General features: G+C 46.9%; 1 protein-coding gene across 1 annotated transcript in view; it reads right to left on the bottom strand.

Annotated features, from left to right (window-relative positions):
- The window catches only part of FAM168A (family with sequence similarity 168 member A), a 96,407-nt gene extending 74,595 nt beyond the window's left edge, over positions 1–21,812 (bottom strand). The window contains exon 1 of the mRNA XM_086481597.1: positions 21,743–21,812. Coding sequence (XP_086337723.1) covers positions 21,743–21,812 — 70 coding nt within the window. The remainder of the gene's footprint in view (positions 1–21,742) is intronic.
- Between the last annotated feature and the right edge of the window lie 5,907 nt (positions 21,813–27,719).

Below are 27,719 nucleotides of genomic sequence, written 5' to 3' on the forward strand. Positions count from 1 at the left end.
AGCGGGATCTCAATAAAAAGGCACAGTAAGTCCCAACAAATACGCAAATAACTCCAAAAGGAGATTAAAAACCTTCATCCTGTTTATGTAACGAAGGAGGTGGTGTGCCGGTAACAAAAAGGGCAGCAGCTTTCTGATTTTAACCATTCCTTGAAGGTCATTTCTACTCAGGAATCTTTTTTCTCAAAGACCTCAAAACTTGTTATATAAGAGAGCTAAACATACGGCCTTGGGCTGGTTTGAACGAGCTCACCTGCATCAGCCACGTTTCACCGCTACGCACTGCCATAGGAACTGGCTCCTCGGCTGGAATGCTAATTACTCCCCTCCGCTTCCAGGAACAAGAGCATTAGACCTACAAAAAAGATCCCTTTCTCCTCCTCTCATTAACTAGTTTTACTTGCTCAGCACATTAATGCCGGGCTAAGAACGATTACACAGGGGCAGCAAACGAGCTGCACAAATCTGCTCTCCGCACACAGCAGCCGCAGGGACTCGGGCACCACGAGGGCGACGCTGGAAGGCAACGCAGCGGTTCTCATCGATGGGTTCGCGTGGGGTATCACACGGGAGAGCACCGACCCAGCCCCAGGCAGCAAAGGCAGGGACTAAACCTCAACCCTGCTGCCAGTGCAAGGTCTTTGGGTTCAGGGCTTGACCTTCCTTTTCTAAAAACAATCTTGCCACCAGTATGGGCTGTAAAAGGCGGGTGGGGCTTCTGCTCACCTGAAGGTGTTGAAGAGACCTTCATTCTGCTGACAAAATGCGTTGGACCCACAGTGCAGGAAAGCAAAGGGTTGTGTTTAGTACCTGAATTAGGACAGCGAGGACATCAACGGCACGGAGTTTGTACGCACCTCGATGCACGCGAGTAGCTGGAGACACCTCCCTGCGCAATGTATTGATTCACAGCAGCAGCACAAGCAAAACAAACAATTTCTCTAAAAATGAAGGAATGGAAAAAAAAAAAACCACAAACCAAAACCCCTAACGTTGCCAAATACTATGCCACTTGTACCACTTGCCAACGACATCAGAAGTCGTGCCGTCCACCAGATCTCCCCACCCTGGAGAACACCAAGCCCTTCTGCTTGGTGAGGGCGGTACAGAAATGCAGGGGGACATGCCCTGCCTTCTGAAGGTGCCTGGCTTTGCAGTTACTTTGGAGAGTTGCCCTGAATGGATAATGCCAGAAGCTTTAACACCCACGTTCCCCAGGACCACACGTTACTCCGCCTGAATGCGTATGAGCTGGGCTCTCCCAATAAATGATGTTTGCTCCCACTTCTTCCTGTGCAGGATAAAGAAGCCATGCACTATTCTGCAGCAGAAGTCATTCAGCCTGTCCTACAAACAACTGACAGGCTGGTAGTTGCAGTATCTTGCTTTGTTTCACAAACCCTTCTGATAGATTTTGAGACAAACTTCCTGAAGGAAGCCGGAGAGGTTTCTCCAAGGCCAAAGCGGGGCCAGATGGGTTCAAGTTGCAGCCAGATGGACCTGCAGAGAACCACCTGGACCACCTCGAGCGGTCAATTAGTCAAGGGAGCCCCAGGGACTTCTAGGGATGATTTAACTATTGGTTAATGTAAGAGCTGGAAGGCAAACAAGTGGACGAGTTGTGGCTAATCAATCGTCAGTGGCTGGCAGCATTTGATACCGAGCTTACAGCAAACGCCTCCTGAATTTCCCTCTGCTTGCTTCATACCAGTCTCACACACCAGTTCCCTTTGCTCTTTGATGCCAGGCTATGACAACGAACACTTTTTTCACAGGAATACAGACAGGGTCCTTTCCTGCTTTAGTACAAGAAATAGAAGCTCCGTACACCACCCACTCGGTTCACCCAGGCCAACAACCACTTGTCTGATAATCCTCACGGCCTGGCAACCGCCTGGATGGCAACTGAACTGATGATGTAGAGCTGGAAAGCTCCATCTACCATGATTAGTCTTCCACCTATCTCCCCAGCTCTGTTTTGTTAATAGGTGCCCCAAGGCTGTGTGAGCTGCCCTCCTTCATCTCATCAAAATACTACACTAGGAACAACACACTTTGCGACCGAGACCAGCTTGTATCTCTCCACTGCAAGAAGAAATTTTCCCCTCTAAAAATAAAGTGAATATTTTGCCCCCCATTCTAAGGCTCTTCAGCAAATTCAGATAAAACCAAGGATGGGAAACGTCTCCTCAAGCTGGAAATTTGATCTATTATAATTTTGCTAAAATACACAAAAAGGGCGAGAAAACCAAGTCGCAGATCTTTTATTTAAGCTGGTCAAACACTGGAACAGGCTTCCCAGAGAGGTGGTCGATGCCTCAAGCCTGTCAGTGTTCAAGAGGCATTTGGACAATGTCCTAAATAATTTGCTTTAACTTTTGGTCAGCCCTGAACTGGCCAGGCAGTGGGACTAGATGGTCATTGCAGGTCCCTTCCCACTGAAATAGTCTAGTCTCGTCTGTTCAACCCTTCAGAACAAAAGAGAGAAGCAAGCTGGCAACCACGATAAATTCTTGGGTTAAAGATGACCTCAAGTTTACCAGCTCTGATGGCAGACGAAGCACTTCAGTGCTTTCCACGGGAATCCAGAAAGAAGAGCAAGAGGCACAAAAACTGTTGTGGGAGAAAGATCCTGAGCTCCAGGCACAGAGAAAGAAAGATGACAAAGGTCGGATTTTGTAGTGACCAAGAAGAAACAAGTCTAAGCAGAAAGGAAGATCTGCAAATTTTCATTTCTAAGAGAGCAGCTTGATTTCTATCTATTGACAGCATTTTCTGCAACAGAAGCAAAAAGAGAGCAAGGCCGCACCCCAGTGGGGACCCCACAGAAAGCTGGAGGTGGGACAAAGCAGAACCTGTCGGACAAGAGGTGACAAAGCTTCCTCAGTTCACGGAGAAGGTGAATCTCAAGGAGCCTGAAGGACAAAGCTGGAGGTAGAAAGAGATCGTTGAACAGTCAGTTGAGGTGCTTCACTGGACGAGGAGGAGACACTACACTAGAAAGGAGCTGAGATGGAGACACAGTAGAGAAATGCTCCCAGTAATTCAGGGCTGGGCATTCGCCCTGCAAGAAAATACATTCAGTGCTTGAGGAGAGGAAATGTAGGGCCCTGGACTCAAGACCCATCTCGATAATATATTTTCAAACCAGAGTACAATAAAATGCCCTTACACAGACAAGACCTAATACTGTCACTGCTAAGAAGAAGCCAGGAACCCAACCAGCAACAGAAGCAGGCCACAGTTAAACGGAAAAAATCCCCATGTTATCACAAGATTACTATAATAAATACCAGCAATATTGTTGAGGGGCACAAACAATATCATACTTTCATAAGTTATTGTTCTACATTTTTGCTTGCTCCTTGATCTCAAGGCTTCAAAGATCTGTTTACTATAGTATAAAGAAATATTTAAGAACAGATTCCTGCTTGGGATGACTTCTTTGGTATCCGAGGAAAAAATGCACCAGCTGCCTGGAGCTGTTTGCGATTCTTATTTACCGACAGGATGAAGCCCTTTCACGTTACTTGTGGGGTTCGCTTTTAACAAGACATACTGGAAATAGCTGCAGATAGCTTACATTTCCACAAAATCTTTACAAGCCCATTCCCCAAGCAACTGTTGGTGATTTTGGGGCGAGCCTGTAATCAGAGAGAAAATCTGGAGACACAAGGATTTTACACAGCTTTTTTTATCTCTAAGACTTTGTTTACTCCAAAAGTCATTGGGGTAGAATCTACGTTAAGGAGAAATCACAGAAATGGTTTGGGCTGGAAGGGACCTCTCAAGGCCATCTAGTCCAGCCCCCTGCAGGGAGCAGGGACACCTTCAGCTGGATCAGGGTGCTCAGAGCCCCGTCCAGCCTGACCTTGAGTGTTCCCAGGGATGGGGCTTCCACCACCTCTCTGGGCAGCCTGTGCCAGTGTTCCACCAGCCACATAATGTCTTCCTTGTACCTAGTCTGAGTCTACCCTACAAGAGGATTCCTCACAGCTCTTCATCTCAGGTAGCCTGAATCCCAGCTCCTCTCCTGGCCTTGCTTTTGGTGCAAGCGAACTCTGCTGCCAGCAGCTGGACCCTTCCTGCAAGCCAAGCACGACTCTACTTGGCCAAACTGGGACTTTTCAAACCACCTCAGCAGGTCGAGGTCTTTTATCGCCTCATCGGCCCTGGCTTATGACAACAATCCCATGGACAGGAGGCTTTGATCCGCCGCGCTGTTTGTGGAGCCCTGCAGAGAAAACCCAACCATCACGGCAGCACCACCAAGGGACGGAGCAAGCCAACGTCAGCTGCCTACAGAAATCCTCTTCTCACGATCTTCGTGATGTTGGAACGACCTGAACCAGTACAGCACAGACAACAGTACACTGGAAGGTGTCCTTTTTTTAAATTTTAGCATCAAGTCCCTAAATGTAAAGAAACACAGATTAATCCACAGCGTCGCCTCTCTGCTAAGCCCCTCCGGCGCAGCCCCAGAGGTGATGCCATCTCAGTTTTGCCATTTCTGACCGCAGAGCGGCCACACGCACACCCACTAGAGAAGCAGCGAGATAAATCCTTCATCAATAAAGAGCAGTTGACAGTCAGCCTTGCCCAGCTTTTGGGAAACAGCTCGATGGATGCAGCCTGGTTTTCTGCTACTCGTCCTTACTACATTTAATTTCTAATTGCAGCTGATGAGGGGGAGACTCTCACGGGTCACACGCACTGGCTACTTGGGGAGAAGATAAAAGCACAGGAAAAAGGGAGGCCCACAAAGAGGTTTTATTTCCTTCTATAATTGAGGTAAATTGTAATATTGGTTCACGATAAGCTAGTAAAGTTTTAACTGGTTGAGCAAATGTTACTCCAGTAAAACTTCCTTTGTAAACTGTTAGAAAGGAAACTTCATTTTTACGCAATTTTTTTCCCCCAAAACAACTACATAGCAACTAAAAACGAATTACCACTTTAAATGCCCTGATCACAGTTTTCTATACTTTTTCTTTTTCCCTTGTAGATCTTTTCCTTCCAGCGTCCTGTGCAGAATCTGAAGCTTTCAGACAGCATTTAATGCAACAAATAGGGTCATATGCAAAGAAGAGCACAAGCAAATGTTAAAAATCACCCAAGAGAAGACAATAATAAAAAGCCAGAAGCGCACACAAGAGAACAAAGCTGTGGAAGGGCGTACTGTACAGACCATTCTCGCAAGGGCTGACGGAGGGATCGGCTGACCTCGGAGGTCTCTGCCTTTACTGACTTACATACTTCTGTGAGGCTCATTAAAGGCTCCAAGCACAAAGCATCAAACACTCCAAGTAAAAGTTGGTCTCCATGGGAATAGAGGACAAACTAAAAATAACTATAAGATGGCATTTTAACAATTTTGCAGGAGATTGTCATGGCAATGAAGAGAGTTGTAACCTGTTGTCATGATAACCAAAGTTTTAAATTAATGGGAAAGCATTCCGCTTCCACTTCATCTTTATTCATAACAGGTCTAACATCCACGATGGGAGAGTTACACATTTCTGCCTTTAAGGAACCAGACAGCTGGGGAGAAGCAAGGGAGGGATAACACGCTGTCTGGTTAAAAAAGAAATTAAAAAACCCTACAGCCAAACCCAAGCACCGATAGGACAGAAAAGAACCCAGAGACAAAAACACAGGGGGAGATGCGTGATGCCTTTTTGAGGGAGACGCTCTCCTCTGCCCTTTAGTGCTTCGATAACGTTATCTTTTCCGTGGAATAAGCAGCAGAAACGTTGGCAGGGAGCAGGCAGGTCACTTGGGCCACCCGCTCCTGCCGAAGCATCACTGGCATTCAAGGGAGCAGCGACACGAATGATTTAGTGTTTTGAGGCAGACAAACTCACCGGACCAGGCTAGTGAGGCCACGCTGATGCCAGCTTTTCCCTCTTTAGCTGGGGTCCCTGCATTTTGGCAAGTGGATTTTGGCGTGGTAACACTGGGTAAGCTGGAAAGCGAGCGCCAGCCCGCAAGCCCGTGGACTCTCCTCCCTGCGACGGGAGTGGGAAATCGACTAGTGTTATCCTTCGCACATAGCTGTCATCAGCCACTCATTTTTACACTGCTTATCGTTTATTTTCACTAGTTTCAGCATTTTTAAGATTTTATCTCAGCAGAGGCATTCCCATGGTTGCCAGAGAGAATAACACAGCTCTTTGTGGAAGAAATGGCAGAAGAACAGTGAAAAGCACGTGTTGGTGGCCCCTGTGTCAGCAGGTCGTTGAGATCACGGCACATCAACAAAATCGCAGTGTGTCCATTTCCTCAAGACACCCAGATTAGGGGGAAAAAAGAGAGTAGAGCCAAAAGACCCCCAGACAGAGAGAAAAAGGGGCAGTAAGTACATCAGCAGTGTCGACTCGTGACTGACAAGAGGCGAGACAGGAGGAAGAGGAGAAAGATCTCAATCACTGTCACCTCCTAAAGGGCACATCCAAAAACCAGTTGGTCTTTGCCGATGAAGAGGGACCCAAGAGAGGTGATGAGGACTTGACAGCTGCATGCCTTCTCCAGCCAGCACGCACGTGGTCCTGGCAGACTCTGCCAACACGTTTACCTTGGTGTTGTGAGCGTGCAAGTAAGTCAGAACAAGCGAGAGGAGGACGAGGTGTGAGTTAGGGGGTTTTTTATACGTCACCTTCCTCTTCTCCATCTCTCACCTGCATTTTGATAGAGACGGTGCAACAAGCTGCGTGACAAGGACAACTCCCACCATCTCGGGAAAGCGATAACAAACGCAGAGTGTAACACACGCGGACCCTCTCGTAGCCTCCGCCGCTCGCGTCTGGCTAGCAGCGCCGACCTTCACGCGCTCGCTCGGGCGCACAAGCAGAAACGCCTTTCTGCTCCCCCCCTCCCATCAGACAGGGAGATGTCAACCCCTAATTTTACAATTTAACTCCCTGCACCTCGGGGTCAGGGGCTGGTGGAGAAGAGACGAACTTACCGGGTTCCAATGCACGTACCAAAGGCCAAGCGCCAGCCCGAGGTCCCCGCGAGAGAAGCGCTGTTATCCGAAACTCTCCAAAGGCAACTGAAAGAGATCGGTAATTGCAAAGAACGACACCCCCCAGCTAAGACCTAAATTGGTCTCAGATGGCTGTAAGAGACCTGAGAGGCGCCAACTTGCTGCCCACGCCTTCAAGGAGATGCTGTGGATGAGCTCCCTAAGTCGGAGTCCAGCAGTCCTAGACAGTGAATTACGTTAAAGGGCTCCCAGCAAACCACGCCTCGACCAAAGACTACGTAATCATCATCGTGTCTTTGCTTACGAAAAATTGCTCTGTTCACCCTGGCATTACTATGACAGATAATTACACTACCGTTTCCTTAACTGTTTCGAGGGGAGAGAAGAACTATTCCGCAACAGAATGCCCCAGCAGTAGCCACATCTTTACCCAGCCCTTCAACACACACGCACAAAATGTTCTTCACCTCAAGAACTAGTTACTCATCGGAAATAAGAAGAAACTAGAGGTAAACAGAAGTTCAGATGCCTACACACTCACACCTTCCTGAATGAAACAACTCATTGTTAGGCTGTTAAAATCATTTTTTTTCCTTGATTTAATTTACGTGCTTTGCATCTGCTGGGAATGCCACCAAGATCAACAACAACTTCTCCCTAGAGATGGATGCTCTTCTCTGCAATACATTAGGTTTCTAATAACGAGAGACAGCAGCATCATTTCTGAGTGTAAATGGATGGCAACAAATCAAGCATAAGGCAAGAGCTGCCTTTGGGTATTTACTGAAGAGAACTTCTTAACTACGAGTTACGAAGGTCTTCCCCTGTCGTTACTCCAGCGTTTCATTCTTGTACTTCTCCCTCCAACCCTCGCATCCAATTACCGTTGCCCTCAACTCGATCCTTCTGAGAGGTCATCTTTTCAGCCTGATTTCTTCTTCTTCTTCATGAAAGGATTCAAAATTGTTTTGTTTATGAAGGGAAAGAAATCAGACCTGCCCCCAGGGGAAAGCCTGCTGGGCTGACAGCACTGTAGAAGGGACCCGCTGGGGACCAGCTTGGGACTAAGCATGGCCAGCACTGGGGGGGTGGTCACAGGCTGCTGCTCTTCTCTGAAATATTCAAGTGCTGGGTGTCTTTCCCCAGGTCGGTGCTAAGACACAGACCTCAGCACAGGAAAGACACGGACCTCTTGGAGCGGGACCAGAGGTCAGCCATGAAAATGGTCAGAGGGCTGGAGAGTATGGAGAAAGGCTGAGAGAGTTGGGGTTGTTCAGCCTGGAGAGAAGAAGGCTCTGGGGAGACCTTCTCGTGGCCTTTCAATGTATAAACAGGGCTTATAAGAAAGACGGAGAGACACTTCTCACCAGGGCCTGCAGTGACAGGACAACAGTTTTAAACTGAAAGAGGGTAAGTTTTGACTGGACGTAAGAAATTTCTTATGATGAGGGTGGTGAGACACTGGCCCAGGTTGCCCCGAGCAGCCGTGGCTGCCCCCTCCCTGGCAGGGTTCAAGGCCAGGTTGGATGGGGCTGGGAGCAACCCGGTCTAGTTGAAGATGTCCCTGCTCATTGCAGGGGGGTTGGACAAGATGATCTTTAAGGTCCCTTTCAACCCAAACCCTTCTGTGATTCCATGGCAGGCTCTGAGGCAGACATGAGAAGTGCCTCCAGTATTTTGGTCAAGCAGTGGGACAGTGGCCACTTCATGCAACTCTCATATTCCCTCTCTGCCCACAGGAGACTGATCCTCTCCACCCAACGCCTGCCCTAGATGGTGACACAAGGAGCACCGTTAGAACCAATACCAGCAGCAAACACAGCCAGCTTATCTGTAAGCAGTGGGATTAGCTCCTTTATGCTTTACTTTAAATCTCAGGTACAGACGGCTGCCCCATGGAGAAGCCCACCACGGCGACATGTCAGTAGGGTGGCCAGGAGCACAGGGATACAGCAGAGATGGCCAAAACCCAGTCCCTTCAGTGGTGAAAGTGATGACAGTGCCGATGTTTATTGCTCTCCGTCCTGTTCTGTGAAGGAGGCAAAACACACTTACAAAATTAAATCACCTCTCCATCAGCCCATACAAGAGAAAAAAAATGACAAGTAACACATAACTCATCGTGCCTTGACCTGCAGGGACATTTCAAGCAGTGGCACCATTTTCCTCCCAGCTGAACAATGATTTATTGGATACTATAAGCTCAATGGAGAAACCATGATCTCCAAAGACTCTGAAAACCTACAGTAGGTAAAATATCCCGCCCTGGAGAGCTCAGCTCCGAGCCACAACGATCCACAGGGCTGCTCCGGCAGCATGCCACCCCAGAGAGGTGCTGAGCATAGAGCTGATGGCACTAGGTGCCGGCCGGAACAAGGACCCCAGGGACACCTTCCCCATGCACCACGATGCCACAGCACCACCAGTTCACCACGGGGAGCTCAACCTCACGCCCTGCCACCAAAGCTTCCTTTTTTTCCCAGCTTGAGGCTTCCAGCTCCTCTTCGGCCTCACGCGAAGCGACAGCGGGGATTCAAAGGGCTTTACGTGATGAGGCCGTTGACAAACACGATTATCGTAAAAAGACCCAGAGACGGCAATTCCTGCAAGGAAAGGAGCACTTCCCAACAGCAGCAGAAACTCAGGGGTCGGGGACGGGGGAAGGACCAGTGGGGACAAGGGGAAGGGGAAAAAAAAAAGGCCATAACACTAAAGAGTCTTTCAGGACTCATTTATTTGAGCAGTGCCAAGCCAGCTCACTGATGCAATATTTTCTTCCTGCACTCTGAGCCGGGGCTTTGGGATCTAATAAATCATCGCTGGCCGCAGAGACATTAAAATTCTAGCCCAGTACGGCTTGAGATGAAACGAGGCCGAACGCCAGCGAGCGCAGGGCGAGGGAAAGGCGGGCACACGCGCTTTCAAGCAAGCACACGGCCGCGTTTGCACACAGGCAACTTCTGATTCGGGTTTCAGACGAGGCGAAATCTAACGCAAAACAGATTAACAAGTCAGAGCTCAACAGCCCCACTCTGGGAAAGCTGATCCCCATTCAACTAAAGATAAAGCACCGTAGAAAAATAGACTCGGTAATTTACAGATTTGGTACAAACAGGGAACTATTTCTGAAGCTTATAAAGTGTTTTACGACCCCGTGCCAGATCACGTTTCTGTACGTACAGACCTCTGTATCGCATCGACCGTGCCCGATATAAAAAAATAATTGTGCACCAGGAGGGGAGAAAAATTCAATATTTAATCTACAAACATGCTTCCAGAAGTCAAGCCACAAAATTTTAATTTATTACCTTCAGACTGCAAAAATGTAGCAAGTATCTAACCGCTCACTTGCTGCGCCAGACGCAAAAAAGAAAAGGGGGAAGGCGGGGAGGAAAGGCAGCAAATATTAAGGGTTTTCAATGGATCATGAGGCAGTACTGGACCTTATTTTCGATCGTTTAATTGAAGCACCTGGGGATTCAAGAGAGATTGAATGTGTGGTGTGCACGCGTGCACAGAGAAAAACAAGCGAGGATATGAATTTGAGCTGCAAACGGCAGGAAAAAATACGCAGAAAAAGCCATTTATTTTAGACTCTGAGAGATTTGAACTTACAACCGAGAGATCCCGAGCAGGCGTGGGGTTTCAGTGCTAGGAGACATTTTCATCCTGCTTTTCGAACAAGCCCCATCTCAAATTCACACAATGACAAGGTCACACTCCAGCTCCAAGGTGCCCATGGCAGAGGCTCCCAAAGTGCTCTGTGGGGAATCGCTGACCCATTTAGCGATGGCTGACGGCCGATGCTGGTGCTCTTCACCTCCAGAAGGAAGGATTTTTAAACCTGATCTAATTTTTTTTTTTCCCACAATCGCTACCATTGGAAGAGAGGCACCACGAGGAGGTGTGCTTGTTTCCCACAAGGGGAGGGAGGTCCCTAAAATAACCTCTTGGTAGAGGGGCTTCACAGCAGGGCCACCCACATCAGCAGCTTTCTCAACAGAGCAAGCTGGACATCCAGAGAGAGTTACGGGGAGGGAGGAGATTATTATGGGGGTTTGGAAAGCAATGAGGCCGAAATAAGGCTAAGATTTGATGTTGGGCAAATCTAGCGTGACTTGGCAACGTGACCTAGAGGCACGGAGAACCAAGCGGGCTGTATAGTGCCCGTATGGAGGCTCTTTTGTCACTCAGCGGCCAAGTAAAGGGAACACAGAGGAGAACACACGGAAGTAAAGAGAACATATAGGAAAAGAGGTTTTACATGGTGTAAAGCAATACAACCATGGCTAAAATGAAGAAAAAGAAGATGGCTTAGAAACACGCTATAAATTAACTAAGTCACCAAAAAAAGAGTTTCATTCGATGATATACACAGCCAAAGATACAAGACGAGGAAAAAAATTACGTTCACCCATTTTAATACTGAAGGTACATTTCCAGAGCCCAAATCACCGGTTAGAATTCATCTACACGCTATGTAAGGCAGAGCCTTGGTAGGGCTCACGCTTAAAAATAAAGTTTATTTCTTTCCCAAGTGAGTGAAGAACTTCAGATTATGTGCCAATACTCTACAGAAGTAACGGACACACACGAAATTCTCCGTTCACCTTTTATTTTCTTTAAAAGAAGGAGTACCTTCGCCTTCAAAACACGTTTCCAAGGCCGTCTCTTTATTTCCACCTGCATTTCTTCTTTCTTCTTTGCCTTAGACACGTTTTCTCCAGCCCTCTTCAGCCCTAGTCATTTAATCTTTTTATTTCTTTTCCACTATGGGGAAAAGCAAAATCAATATTGTAGCCAAGAAATAAGGCAGAGCATAAACCAGTTCCACATACTAACCAAGCACGCAGGATTAAAAGGCACACAATGGGGTCATTCAGGAAAACACGACATGAGCTTTGTTTGCTTTTAAGATCTGAGACTCTTCTGTTTATTTACAACACAGGGAAACTCAAAAGCTTGTAAAACCTTACACAAACAGTCACAAAACAAGGGGTGAAGGATGTTCCCCGAAGTTTCTGTGAAACTCCTGGGAAGGCTGACATCAGTTGGACCAAACCAGCTGAGCCCACAAGCCTCTGTAATGAGAAGTTACGAATTATTTTCTTCAAAGGAGTTTTGCTATGCCTCCATTTCTAACACTAAAAAGAAAGAAAGAAGTCTTTTGTCTTGAAGCACAGGTACATGCCACCAAAACGTCTGTCTACCAAGACCTATTTTGCACAGCAATCCACGTCCACCCGCAGGTGAGCGCAGCGGGGCGACCTCCATGCCCAGCGTCCAACAGCGTCGCCGTTGGCAAGAGAACCACCCAAAACCAGCCTACAGCTACTGCACTCATAAATAACCCTAATCTCACCCCAAACCCCTCTGCTTCCTTCTCTCTGGCTCCCCAAACAAGAAAACTTGCCTCTGTTTTCCTCAGGGGTTTTATGTTTTTTACGACTTCAAGAAAGCCCGTAAGTTAATTTATTACAAAGATGGTGAATTAGCCATTGTTGATCAACCAGAGCGCTGGAAGTCAAACAGCTTCCAACACGGAGACATTCAGCAAGTTGTTTGGAAGTATTCCTGTACAAAAATTACGCATTTAAACACAAAAATAACAAGAGTCTACACAAGTCAGAGCTCATTCTTTTCCCAGTCAAGTATGATTTTCCTGTCTGCTCTATACACACCAATTAATAAACATGAAGAAACGCCAGAGGAAAAATATTCACTGTACCCACTTCATACATTTTTAATCACCCTGAAATCAATTCAACACCCTGAACACAGTTTAAAATTCCTGTTTTACAGAACCGGTAAGCAATGGATCACCTAATTAAATCCAGAAAGGGCATCTCCCAGTCAATGGAAGGGGTAGACATGCATGCAGATCTCACGGGCAGAAGGAAGAGGAAGGAGGAGAGGACCCCAACCCTGCCTGCTTCAGCATCAAAGCCGTTTCCCTCGCGTTCCTCGGCGCTCCCCGCCAGTGTGCTGAGGAATGCCAAAAAGAAAGAGAAAAAACTCAAGTTTATCCTCTTTGCACACAGCGATTCTGAAAGAACTTGGTTTTCTCGGCCAAAGAGCTAATCTGTTATTAAAGGCCCGGTCTTTGCTGAGAATAATACAGCAAAATTTTAATTTTAAGTTAATAAGAAACACTGAAATCAAGCCTAGAATTATGTTTGTCCCACAAAGAGTATGCAAAGGAGGATTAAAAGCCAACTGTAGAAATCCTACTGGAACATCCTTCTGTCTTCTACAAAATTGGAGGCTACTGGCTTTCAACATGCCAATAAATTAAATGAACAGCCAAGTGTAAATCGGGTCAGTCCTCACACGTGCAGTTGTGTCCGAGGTTCAACAACAAATACGAATGATACAGATTAGGACAGAAACACACGTGAGAATCCCACACCTCCTGTCCTGCCAACACAACCAGTGACCCGAGGGCGGATGATGCCGATTCCCTCTGTTAATCATTATGTCCGAACAAATGTTGTGGTTTCACCTTGGGGAAAAAAGAAGAAAATGACAACACTTGGGAGTCTGCAGCTTGAGAGTGCAGCAAACAGCCTGGCTCAGGGACGCATCTCGCTCTTCTGGAGCATGCAGAGGTCCTGGGCAGGGAACCCAAACCCAGGTGGGAGAGCTCCACGTGGAGGAAGCGCTGGAGCTTTCCATGTCCAAAGAGGACGAAGCAAGGCTCACTCACGTGCGACAGCAGAGGCGTGGAGGGTCCTAAAGGAAAGCCAGCCTCAGCAAGCAGCGCTGGTCAGCCTAGAGCCCAGCGCAACGGCTGTGAATCATAGAACCACAGACTGGTTTGGGTTGAAGGGACCTTGAAGACCATCCAGTTCCAACCCCCTGCCATGGGCAGGGACACCTCCCACCAGACCAGGTCGCTCCCAGCCCCATCCAGCCTGGCCTTGAGCCCTGCCAGGGAGGGGGCAGCCACGGCTGCTCTGGGTGACCTGGGCCAGGGTCTCACCACCTTCGCAGTGAAGAGCTTCTTCCTTACAGCTAATCCAAATCTCCCCTCTAGCTGACTGCACTTCTGTTCTCCACCTTTCTACAGAGATTTAGACACAACTGCACCCCGACGGCCGTCCAACTTTTGCCTCAGACCTGTGCAGCCTGCCCGCATGGTTCACAAATGTGAAAGCACCAGCCCGCACAAATCCTTAACCCTTTCAGGAATCCCGCCACAAAATCTCCAAGATTTCAGACACACAAGAATATCAAACTGATGCCTTTCCACCAACACAAAAAAAAATAGTATTTAATATGTTGACTCGAATATTTGCCTACCTACAGCCACACCTACCCTCTATATCACAAAGTCTCGTCACTATAACCACACGTGTGCATTATACTGTAAATTAAAATTACGTTACTGTCATATATCTTTCCCACTGCTCTCAAAAATCCCACAGAGGGATTGCCACTTGAAGAAGCAGGAAAATCAATTAAACCAGAAAGCAAATGAACCCAGACCTGGCAGACAGCGTAAAAAACGTTGACAAGTGACACAGGGAGACATCACGATTTTCTACATAAAAATGATAAAGCTTTTAGCCAGGATTTCTCCTTAAATCATCAGAAATAACACTATTTTATGCTTTAAAATGAAGACGACGCATCTGTCACTCGAGGAACAACATACTGGGTCTTGCAGCAACATCCCAGATGAATTGCAAATGTGATTCAAAGCCTTCCTTGCTTTAGACTACTCCTCTGCTTCCCCAAAATACTTTGGGGAACATTGTGCAGGGTAAAACTTGCCGAGCAGCTACCCTTGAATATTTATTTCACAGTCGTGTGCTGCAGAGGCTCACTAAAAGTGCCTCTGGGCAGTCTAGGTTAATCCACTTTGGAAATGCTAAACAGAACCCAGTCGGACAAAGACCTTTTATTAAAAAGCATCAGGTTCCTCCTGGAGAAATGAGTCCAGCTGTCCCGCACTTGTGCAGGTGTTTGCCAGCTGGGCCAGGCTGACAGGCTCCAAGAGAGAAGGAAAAGTGGCTGGGGTGGAGAGAAAGACCTCAAGGAATGAGCAACGCAAGCAGGAACAGGACCAGAAACACAGCAGAGGAGTTTGGCCGATGATCTTTCCCAAAAAGTTGTGGAAGGGGGTGACGGAGGGACCTTCCAGTCCTCTGAGACAAAAAAACAAGTTGAGAAGCAGCAGAAGTCCCACAGCAGAAACTTGACTGCATGATGGATACAAATCATTAGGAAAAGAGAAAAAGGAGTTGAGTGTAAGGGATGAGGTTGATGAAGCAAAAGAGACAAGGGAAATCCTGCTGCAAACACGCGGGAAGGCTGGGGGCTCCACCTGACAAACCAGGAAAAGCCCTGGAAGAAGGAACGAGACATCACATTCAGATACCGCCACTGGGATTCCCAAGCCTTATGTGCAACGGAGGTGGAAGAGCCGGGAGTTCCCAGCTCGTGTCTGGTCGGATTTAAGGATGCAGGTCACTGCCTCCTATAAGGACACACTGTCCCAGACAGGGTGGCACTGACCCTACGACATTTCTGGGGAAATCCCTTGAGAGTTGTAGGCTGGAGATTAGGATCAGCAGTGGCAGCCACTGAGCAGCATCCTGGGAGATGTGAGCTCCTCATAGACCTGTAGCACTGGGGCTGCTCATGGCTAATTGGCTGTCAACAGGTCAAGTGCATTAGACACCAGAACTCCGAAACGCATGTTTTTATTTGCCAAAACCAGAGGATTAGGCCATTTGAATACCACCACCCAGCAAGAGCTTCTTGATGACAGCAGCTCACAGGCACACTCAGTGATCTACTGGTTCCTGAAGGAAACAAGGGCCCAGTTGTCTTCTCCTCACCCTTTATGAGGGTGGGACCCTCCTTCTTGAGGCCTCCTTGCCATTGCTTTCTGCCACCAAGCTGCATATCCCTGACTCTTTCCTGAGAAAGACCAAAGAGGTGGGAAGATCAGCGACCTACGTGGCTTCGGACCGAGCATCCTCACTAGTTCAAACAACCATGATCTGACGGCCTTGAGGACAGACTGCAGTGATGGGCACGGGCTGCAGGGATTCAATGAGAGCTGAAAACCTTGTGTTTGAGAAATGACCGGTCCAGCTGGCCTTCCATGGCAAGGTGTCCACATTTTAGATGTGGTGGGAGCACCAGCCTAGAAAGAGTTACCACCCTTCCTTGCCCCACACCTCTGAAGCCATTTTTGCCTTTCCCTTCCCACCCAAGAGCCAGGCACATAACCTGGTCAAGACAGAATCTCTTCACAATGGATTTAACTATTTTAGAAGACCTGCAGTAAATAACTCAGACACAAACCCTGAGGATGGGACTCAAGACCAAACACAGACCACTTTGTGTAGATGTCTGCATCTGAGACGACCATCAGAACACCTTTCAGCATCAGAGAGAAACGAGCACTTTTAGGACACAATCCAGTGGCTGATAAAGCAAAACAGACCACATGGGAGATGCTCTTTTCTTGCCCCTTACCATTAAAGGGGTTCAGGGGATCACTCACATCCACGCTGCAGGTATCTAAAACCAGGCAAAGCGATTCTGAGTCTGGCTGACCAGGAGAGACTGAAGACATGGTCAAATGCTGTGTGCACCAAATACTAAAGTACTGGCCATTCCACAGCAAGGATTTAGCACTAGTACAAGGAATTTGAAATAAAAGTGTGAATTTTTGTCAGAGAGCAAGCGGAGGGTTGGATGTGTGAAAAGGTGGAAGGGGACAACCATCTAGAAGACTATCATGAGTAATCCGTGGTCAAAGAAGGAACAGAAGAGAACATATCCAGATTGTTTAGTGATTTTCCTGAGTGGGGAAAGAACGAGAAACTAGAAAAACAGAACTTGGCCTGTTCCTTTTAAAATTTCAAACAACCTATTGAATAACAGCATTTTTCCTTTACCTTCACTAATTGCGAGGGGGAACCAAAATACTGCTGCATGGCATGTAGAGCCCGAACACAGCTGCTTGCTGAAAGCAAACCAAGGGCTTCCATCAGCAAAAACTTGAGCTGGAAACCCTCTCTTCTGAGCACGGAAGCTCCTGAGCAGGTCGCTGCTGCAGCAGGACCTGGGAAGTGTCGGGCCCTAGAGCAGTGTGACACAAACTCCTTGGAGACTTACTAACCAGCTTCACCCCTTTGGGCTCTTGGATTTTATTATCATTTGTTATTTAGTAATAACTACGACGAATACCGAGCCAGTCTACCGAAGGTTCATGAATCACAGCATCTTATCAGCATATTAATCAGCTTCTGGTCGGGGAGATGATAGTGGTGTGAGCTACAGCAAACACTGCTGCAGTTTCACGCTTGAAGTCAAACAAGCTACAGGAGAGACAGATTCTTCATCCCTGATTCCACACCAACGAGCTAATCTATTTGCCGCAGGACTGGTGCCTTAGCAAAAGCGGACGCAAGAAAATGGGAAGGATAACACGCCAAAGGAAAACCAGGCGGTTCAGCAGCTCACTTCCGGGGCAGGCAAAGTGAATTACGATTCAGCAGCTCACTTTTGGGGCAGGCGAAGTGAATTACGATTCAGCAGCTCACTTTTGGGGCAGGTGAAGTGAATTACGATTCAGCAGCTCACTTTTGGGGCAGGTGAAGTGAATTCTACCAATAATAAAAAAAGCAAATGAGAGCCCTTAAACACATGTTAAAGTTAACCTCAATTAAAATGACAGCTTACACGAAGATCCAAGCTAATTACAGTCCGTTTTAATTAAACAGTAAACTACACTCAAACACTGTTTGCTGCTGATGTTCTAAACCACATCAAATTAGCGAAGTGGATGCAGTTGCCAGCCAAGCACGAGAACCCAGGACTTGCTGGAGCGCAGACCCGGGGTTGGACAGACGTAGCTCTGTCTGCAGCGAGAATATTCTCTCCGCGTCACCTGAGCTCAGCTCAACAACCAGCTCATTCAGCGGCGAGAAAGCCCTGCCAGCAGAAAACACGCCAGGCTTATTCTGCTCTTTCAGCTGAGGAAGGAAAACGGGAAGGAGGCTGCAATTGCACAGATCCCCGAAAAATGCGACATGCTAACTACACGAGGAGCTACCTTCGCTTAACACATCTATCAGCTCAAATATGGGGAACGTTTCGACAAACATTTTTCTCTTATGAATTTAACACTTCAGGCTCTGTTTCACCTAATAACTCTATTTTAAAACTTCCTTTTTTTAACTTAATTACAAATTCCAATAAAAATTCATCTAATTCAGACCACACTTTAAAAATCATTTAGGAAATAACTGTCCTTCACACCTCCTTTAAAGGAGATCAAAATTAAGAATCTGAATAAACGTATGGTACATCGAGCACTTGAGTATGTGCCAAGGGTTTCTTTCCCATTCACCCAGCACATGAGCAGCCAAATTGGCACAAAAAAGCTTTTATTTATCTTGAAATGGACCTCTCTCCCTAGCCCACCAGGTATGGCAAATAACAGAGAAGCGAGAACGAGAAGAAAATCCGACTAAACCTGGTTATTTCAACCCAAAGCAATCTATTCTGTATAAAGCATTCACATTTAGCACTGAGAAACCACAAGAGCATAGAATTCAACCTGCAAGTATCCTGATTAAATCCTTGGTTTCTTTCTGCATGTATCTCACCTGAGTTTTATTCCACAAGGTTAGAAATTAATGGTTTATGCACGATGTTGAAAGACAAGAAGTTGAGTAATGCACGGGCTGTACTAGATTTGGGGTAAAAACCCCTGAACTCCAAAGCAAACGAAGCTGTGAGCCTAGGGCTAACGGCCTTTCCTCAACTTCATTACACCTCAGGTTTTTTCATTTCTCTTTCTTGCCTAATACAAAGCTTGGCATTCATTTATTTTCAGTGTCTTCCACTACTGCAAAAAAGATGAGATTAAAAAAAAAAATTCTAGCATATAAATTCTGTACCGTATCCCAAACTAGACCTCAAATCAAAATTTTGTGACAGATGCTGTACACTCTGCCTCACGAAGTGATCGTGGGAACGGTTCGCTGACACGCTATTTCAGATTAGGGGCTCCGAGCAAACTCTTCCATTCAGCTGTCGATCAGGACTGAGGCACTCGTTAAGCCCCAAAGCTGTAACGAGCCCCCAGGACCACAGAAGGGGGCTGCACATGAGACGGCAGTCAACATCCCCTCCAGATCTTCCACGTCATGTGCTTTAGTGATTATTTTCAAAGCAGCTTGAGAAGGAAGTATCCACAAACTCCTGAACTTCACGTTCCTCCTGTGAAAAGTCTATTTTGTTTGTCTCTGTAAGTTTAAACACCCTGCAGAGCAGCTTGTGGCTGCGTTACAAACGGATACGTGGCTAAATGACGCAAGTCAAAGCAACGTAAATGAAGTCGACGCGTAGAAAGCAAGAATTGGGCAGAGCCTGGCGCTTGGAATGCAGGAGACATGGCAGCCGCCTTCTAATAATCGTGGAGACCACCCTCAGGACTTGCCTGTCTTTGATATATAAAGGAAAGAATTTACATTTTTTCCCCTTTTTTCAAATCAAACTTTAGGTCTTTCATTAAAGATTCAAACAAATTCATATTGAAAAGGTTTTGTAATACTATTTGCCTAGCAGAGAAAAATAGCTCTTCATTTAAACACTTCTTAACCTATTATCTGTTTTGGGACTTCCTTGTAAGAATCCAGCCCACTGATTCCTCACCTTACACCCGTGCAATGGAAAATCCAAGCGCTGATATGATTCGGTTCCTGCTTTGGGGTCCTACGTTCAAACCGTCACTTGAATCTTCCCTTCTTTGTTTTTCCACGGGCATAACTAAGGACCTCGTTCTATTTTTTTCCAATCTGATCTGCCTCCAACTTTTTTCTCCAAGGTCATCCTGCACATCTGCCACTGATTCCTCTTCTTCCACCACAATCTCTGGAAGACAAATGCCCAAAGTCCAATGGTCTGAGGTGAAACCGGTCTCATGGGGGCCACCTCGCCATGATCCCTACCAGAGCCGGCACAAGCTGGCCAAGGCAGACAAGAGCTTTATATATTTAAGTGCATAATCTTCATGGTGATTAACCAGCAGGTTCTCCTATAAGATAATATCCTATTAATGTTGCGTTTGACTTATTCGGAATGCCGTCATGTAGAATTCATTCATCTAACCCGAAACTACCCTCTAAAACTCTCCTTCCTGAAAGGTCAAGGTACAAACTCTATCTAACCTGCACCTCAATAATTAAATAGAACTGTCTTACCAAGTGCCAGCAAGCAGCTTCTAAAACATTCAGGACTGCATGAAAGCAGATCTAGAAAAACCTCCACTGAATGGATATTAAGTTGGAGCTTTGAACACACACCAAAAAAAAAAAGAAAAAAAAAAAAAAGTAAAGTGGGAGCGAAGTAGACTCTTGTCCAAACTATCCTTGTGCTGGAAAGCACAAAATTGCTGTTCTTTCTAGTGCAGGAAAATAACTGTGCACTTATGAGCTCATTCTATCACCCAAGCACTGCTGGAGTCTGCAGTCCTCTTACAACGGTGATATTTTTGAAGAGACTATTACTCACAGAGAGGTTTTTTTCCAAGCCTCTAGTGCTTTGACTGTGAGACCAAAGTCCCCCCGAGCTACAGTATCTCCGACAAAGCAGCATGCATAAATTTGATGGGGAAAAAGAAAGGGTGAATAAAAATGGGGCAAAATGCCTTTGAGGAACTCTCCGCTCCGCAGAGTATCAGACAGGTCTCCTCGCAGCAAGGCAGCCAGCCCTACTGATCCACCAGCTGAAACAGCTACCAAAGGCAACGGGAACACTTTGTAAATGAAGTAGCTAAGAGCATTTGGTGTCCCTTTCCATTTGCTGTTGACCACTCTCCTCCACAAAAGGACATTCCCAAGCGATTTCACACATTAGGTAAAAGTCAACACATACAACTGACACAGCAAATACAAAGAAGGAAGTCTTAACGCAGTATGACACTTAATAGCTAATTATATTCATCAAAATGTCGGAATGAACTGTCTTCCAAGGCTGATTTTGTAAGGTGCTTATACAAGATCAGAAGAACAACTGCTGGTAAACATAATCCATGGGGGAAACCACAGATACGCCTAAGCTGAGATTTTCTTTTTCCAAAGCACTATTTCTCTCCGAGCTAAATTCTTTCCATATCAGTTCCCCACTAGTTACGTAATTATAGTAAACATATGTCAGTGCCTTTTTCAAGTATTAAAGACGACATTTTCAGACAGCTCAGTTCTAAAGATGGACTTCAAACAGACATCAGGCTTGCTGTTCAACATATGATTAACTCAACCAAAGCACAACTGGAAACCAACAAATTCAGTCAATAACGTAGTTTAAATCATCGCCTGTAACAATAACTGCATGTTCTCCAAATAACGGGCTCTCGCCTACGGGATCCTCATTTCTATGGCAGGATTATTCCAGCACACGCACCGAGTCGCTCGGCTCAGCTCTGGAGGCAAGGCCTCCAGCTCCCAGCCGACTCCCCCAGCAACTTCTTGCATGTTTTGTTTGCCTAAAGAAACCCCCTTTTGATCCTTTTCCTTAAGATTTCCAGGGCATCCTCCTCTCATGAAATCAGATCCAACTCTTCTCACTAACCTTACTGCATTGGCTTTGCTGAAGAGCTTTGCCCATCCGGCTCCCCGCTGGGAACCCCTTCTCCCTTTGTGAAGGCGTTCCCCGCTCACCAACGATCATCTGCACTCATCACCGAACACGGACATTCACGACAGAGCCGCTGAACACCGGTCCTACCTGTGTACGCCATGTTCTTTGGGTTTCCGTAGGGAGCCCCAGGTTGGACGGGGCTGTAAACAGGGTTCATGGTGGAAGACCGGGAACTCTGAGGACAAAAGAAAAGCAGAGTTGAGACGACTGCCTTACGTCAGCTCCCGAGTCATCTTCTATGCAAAGAGTCTTCTACACGATAGCGTTACCGCGGTACAATTCAAGACACAGAGAGCTGCGAAGGAAAGGATTTACAACCAGACGTTACAACCGGAGAGCATAGTCAATAATTCAAGTTTGGGATCTCTCAGTTAATTCCCCTAACTTCTTCAGCGCTGCATATTCTGCCTACAAATGTACCCGGAGCAGATTCATCCGACACATCGCCGTCTTGGCGGGGGCTCAGGACTCATGACCCCACTTCTAGTTTGTGATGAACAAAGAGGAGAAGCCACAAATTCAGACGAAGAATTCTCCACCTTGGAGGAGCTAATAGGTCTTGGGTGACAAAAACAACCACAATAAAGACCTGGCCTTTCAGAAACTAGCGGATAAAAGACCATTTGCTGCCGCTGAGATGGAGAGCGGCAAATATTTGCGAGCTTTCAGCATGACCCGACGACAAAAACCTCGAGCCCAAGGCTCGGGTCATGGGCAAGGCTGCGCAGGGCACCCGGTGCCACCCACCGCATCCCACCGCTGTCCCAGGCGGGGAGGTGCAGCCACGGACCTGACGCGAGCGATGGGATTTTAACAGCCCTCCTGTTTCTCTCTCCGATAAAGAAGGTGAAGCAGTGCCGGCCTGGCTTCTTTTGAGTTTTATTTAGAGGAAACAAAGTAACTTGGGAATTTGTGTCTGCTAACTGTCAGTTAAGCAACTGGCTCAGTTAATTATCTTAATGAAGCACATTCTCAATTCTGATTAATAGGAAAATCAGTCATTAAGCTTTATTAGGCGGCGCATTTGTCTCCACAGCTATCTAGTGGCAATTTCACACAAGAACCTCAACGATCTTGCTTCAAAATGTGGGGTTTCTCTAAAATGTATTATTTTACAGTTCATAAATAAACCCGTTCTTTCCAAAGAAGCCTCTCATGATGGATGCACAATTTGTTAGATCATTAACTCCTTCCGCTTTACCTCAGGATAGTAAACAAGTCAAATGTTAAATGTTAGCACCAATTGACTTGACAGCAATTACTGCTTAATTAATTAGCCTTCCCCCACCCCCAACTCAGCACAGAAGGAGCAATTCTCAAAGCAAAGGAAATCAGGGTTATAAAGCGAGCTGGAAGAGAAAGCTCCACGGAGACACGTATTTCCACCAGCGGCTTCACTAACGCATGATGGAGCTCTTAAGAAGATCCACAGAAAAATCGACACAAAACTCTACGCCCCTGAGACGTTACAGCTGGGGATTTACGGTCAAGCACGTGGGGTTTATGGCCATTTGGTCCTCGTGTCCCCAGGCAGTGCTGTGAGTCTCGGTGAGCCTGCCCCTGGCAAGCGGGTGTTTGCCTCCTGGGTTGAGCTCTCACTTACAGGAGAAAACCCAACGTCATCCGTCTCTGAGACGGTGAACACCAGCTTCCGTAAGCACCCGTCCGCAAGCCTGGCTTTTGGGCTGCCCGAGGGATCCCCTTGGACACGGGAGGCTCCTTCAGTACAGGGTGTGGTGGATACAGGACGCACTCATACGTGTACCTCAAACTGCCCACACCAACCCGTTACGTGTCCACACGGACCGACTGATACCTGCCTACCGCTGCCTTAAACACGCACGACTTCTTCACTTGAACATGAAATTAAAAAAACATCTACATTTGTGGAAATTATTTTCTTTTTTCCTAGTGAAAAAGAAAACTGATGGAAGCCCACCCACCCCGCGCATACTGCTTCTCCAAACAAATCGTTGACAAGGCACCAAAGTGAAATCCCTCTCCCTATCCAAAGCACGTAGGACATGTTTCACCTCACTTCTTCAGTAAGTCGAAAGCATCTGAAAGGAGGTGGTTTGACACTAACAAGGTGGGGGAATGTGCGGCCCAGAAGTGCCAGCACAACGCAATGCATGAGGAGCACCTACTGCTGCCCTAAACACAAGCCCAGAAGCCAAAACCTCCTCCTTTTCACCCAAATGCCTCTGTCAATGCCTTTTTTTTTTTTTCTTTTTGCAGTTCGAGTCTATCATCACCCTGCAACGCAGATTCCACATCAATAGTGGGAATAAGGCAAGAAGGTGTTTTGAGCTTTTAACGGTTGTAAAATATTCTGACAAGGAAAAGCACTAAAAAAATCCAAAGATATGTCCACGTTAACAAACACTCTGGTGCAATCAGACACGCTCAGGCAACCAAAGCATTTTGAGCTGAGGCTCCCACGGCTACACCCTCTGCACACGAAGGGCTCCCTTCGAACTAAATTTAGGCTGGTCCTCACCCAACGCGTGGTTTCAAGGTGTCTAAAGGACATCACCAGTATGTCCTTCACTGCTGTGTCCATCACCAGTAGGGACCTGTATGTCCCATGCGAGCGTGGAGGATGCGTGATGGGCAACTGGAGCGAAGCTTCTGGAAGAAATCTGGTCCATGCACATCAAAACCACTTTGCACACGGAAACAACGCCGCAGTTGGTGAGAGTCACCTTCGAAGTGCAGCACTGTTCCGAATTAAAACACCGGGAATACACACAGCCTGAGGGTTACTGCTAGTACAGGCTGCGGTAAGTAACAGATGCCACAAAGAGGACTTGGGAGAACACGGAGGAGAGAGGCGTCCCAGAGCTGCGGAGATTTCCTGGCCGTAATTAACTGCTAATTCACTAATAGGACTCTTCAAGCCCAGACAAGAAATGCCCAGTGGGACAGGGAATGTGACGGACATCTATAAAAAAATAAACCACAAAAGACCCGGAGAAGGTGGAGAGGCAGGAATCACACGCTCTCGCTCACAACGCAAGCAAGTGGAGGCGCTAGAAGGAATAATTGTGTTGTAGGTTCAAAACAAGCCAACGGGGCGGCTGCTTGCTTTGGCTTGCTTCGGCACGTCCCTCGCTGCCAGGATGGTGGGATATGGAAAGCCTTCCAAGGGACAGAGTGATTCCTCTCCTCCTCTTGCCCAGACAGGCTTTTAGGCAAGGAGGACCTTTGCCCATCCAGCCATTCTTGTGTCAACACCCTTGACGTCAACATCCAGGCTCCATTTTAGACTGACAGCATGGTGTCTGATACTGGGCTGCGCTCTCAACAACTGGGTTGAATGGTGTTCCTTGCACGGGGGGCACTGGGAAATCCCTGCAGCGATACCAGGTGGCCACAAAAAAGCCACATCCTATTCATCAGGCAAGCACGGGCACGTGGCTCTTGGTCTTGGCCACATCAGAGGATCTGTAAGCTGAGGATGCTCTGCAACAGAGCTGGGAAACAACGGGTCCATCCTCCCCCAGCCCTGTATTCTCCCCCTCACACACACAGAGCCAGCGTCCAACCCAGTTGAGCCTTCCTGCCCAAGAAATAAAGATTATGAGGGTCCCTCTTCGCCCCACCTTCCAGTTGAACATGTGTTCCTCCACCCAGAACCACACAGTGACAGCTGGACCTGCTGCTGGGCAATTTATAAAGCGCCCTGTTCAATGCGGTCATCATTTCTTTTGCGCTTTTCTGGGTGTAAAGGGTACAAATAAATCATAATTTGGTGAAAATGACTGCTTATGCCTGGCTTGCATTAGGTGTTGTACCAGAGGGTAGAAACACTCTTATTGAGAAGGATGAAAGAAGATGCTGTTTAGCTGAGATAAAAAGATTGTAATCACGTTAGGGGCTTGAGTGTACTGTGAGGAAGAGGTTTGTGCTTCCTCCCTGCTTGGTATGCAGGGTGTTATTTCCAGCCAGCATGAAAGAGTCCATGCGAACGGCATTTCAGATGGATGATTTTCTTTCTTTTCAGCATCTAGTATTAAAGCACATTCAGATGAGCTTCTAATACATTCTGCAAGACAATACCATTCCAAAAGACATTTTAAATTCATTACAGGCACGGCATTGTGGCGTTTGAAAAGCTACACTGAAATGGGAATAAAACAGGATTAGCAAAATTAAACCTCCTTCACCACAATAACCTGCAGCACTCGCTCGCGGCCATGAATACACAACAAAAAGACTAATAGAAATGAATTACAAACAGACAAACACAAGTATTGCTCTGTTGCACGGAGCTTCCACCGCTTCCTAATCCCCACAGCAGTGATGCTCAGTTGCTTAGAAGCTGCTGAGACTCCAGCGAGGAGCTGAAGGAGTAACTCCGACAGGAATGCCATGGGAATAAGCTGCTAGCAAACAGTCCCGGGATACCTCCTGGCTGTAACCTGGTTACATTTTCATCTATTTCATCTTTCCTGTGAAAGCCCATGCCATGCTTCCATCACGCTAGGAAATTACTTCGGAGGAAGGGTAAACAGAAATACAAGGGAGGTCAGTCACCGGGCAGCCACCGCGCCATCGGCAGGCCACCGCGCCAGTCAAACCCAGTTTGCACGGGGGATTTCCCAGCTTGTGCCACGAACGCTGAGCTTGAACTTGCTGTGCTGTGCGGCGGCTGCAGAGCTCCGCTCGGGTGCTCTCACCTCGCTGGACCAGAGCTGGGCTTCGCGCTCTGCGCCGCGCTCTCCTGCTGCCGCCAAGGGAGAGGACTCTGTCCCCCATCCCTGAGGACACCCTGGGACATCGCCTACTTCGTCCTCTTCCTACAGGAGCGCTCAAGAACCAGCACAGGCATCACCACCACCTTCAAACTACTACAGACACAAGACCACGGCAACATCTTACCCTGTTGGGCTCTTCTCTATCATTAGTTTACTTTGTGCCTTTGAAAGCACCACGACCAGCTTCTCTCCTTTCCAAAGTCATTCAGGCCTTGAGTCTTCAAATACTGGTGGGCAGCAGTAATTTTTACACATCAGCTTTAACACAAGTATTTCTACACACACGTTGCTGCATCTGGCCTCTTACACACCTCTCCCGCTCTGAGATACAGAAATACAGGTGTTTCCCACTGTTACTGTACAGAGGCAATGGAAAAGAAAGACGAAGTTGAAGGAGATTTTAAAAATCCTAAAAGAAAATAATAAACCTGGCAGGCAAGATTCAGGAAGTTTATGAAGCTCTTATCGTTTTCTTTTCAGACTAAGTGAATAACTATTTTACGGGGTTCTTAAAACAGTGACACTGCCAGGTGCGTCTTTCAGGTTCTCAAAGAATTAAATAGTAGATCTAAACTTAAGTCCAATTGTAAAGAAAAGAGTAAACAGTGCAAACGTGAGCTTTTCTGGATGACAGACGCTTCTCCATCAGTCCTCACGCCAAGGTGACTTACCCTTTAACAGCCCCTATTGCTTAGCTTGCGATCTGCCCTCGCCTGTTGTGAAAATGGGATGTAAACACTTTTGAGAGACCCATTCTCCGCGCTTTTCCTTGGAATGAGCTATTTTCTCCTCTGAGAGAAAATATATGTACCAAAAATTATTTCTTCCACGTAAGATTGCACAGAACCAAGCACGAGAGAGTGTGAACAAAGAAAAAAGGCAAAGCAAAAAGACACGCTTCTTCCCTGATCTGCACATCACCTCTTTAAATTCATTTTATACAAATCACATGCTAATAGTACTCAGCCAAAGCCTCTCTGAACATGGAAAGACCTCCTGACCTTACACGGCGTTCAAATTCCAATAATTTTCCAACAATTTTTCAGTTAAGTCACTTGACATTTGACCCTCACTTGGGATCCGCCAAACAGTAATTAAATTAACTTCCAATTCATCCGGCAAAGGTTAATTTAGGCAAGCTACAAGGCTACCTCCCACCGTTCGCCAAAAAGCTCTGCTGTGACAGTACGCACGAGATTCACAACACAATGTGGGTTTTCCACAATTAACGCCTCCTTTCTAATTTACTCTTTTTTTTTTTAGCTACACCGTAACTACAAGTTGACTGAACGTATCTCACCTGC

The sequence above is a fragment of the Leptosomus discolor genome, chromosome 1 (assembly GCF_034619465.1).
Source record: "Leptosomus discolor isolate bLepDis1 chromosome 1, bLepDis1.hap2, whole genome shotgun sequence".
NCBI classification, from domain to species: Eukaryota; Metazoa; Chordata; class Aves; order Leptosomiformes; family Leptosomidae; genus Leptosomus; species Leptosomus discolor.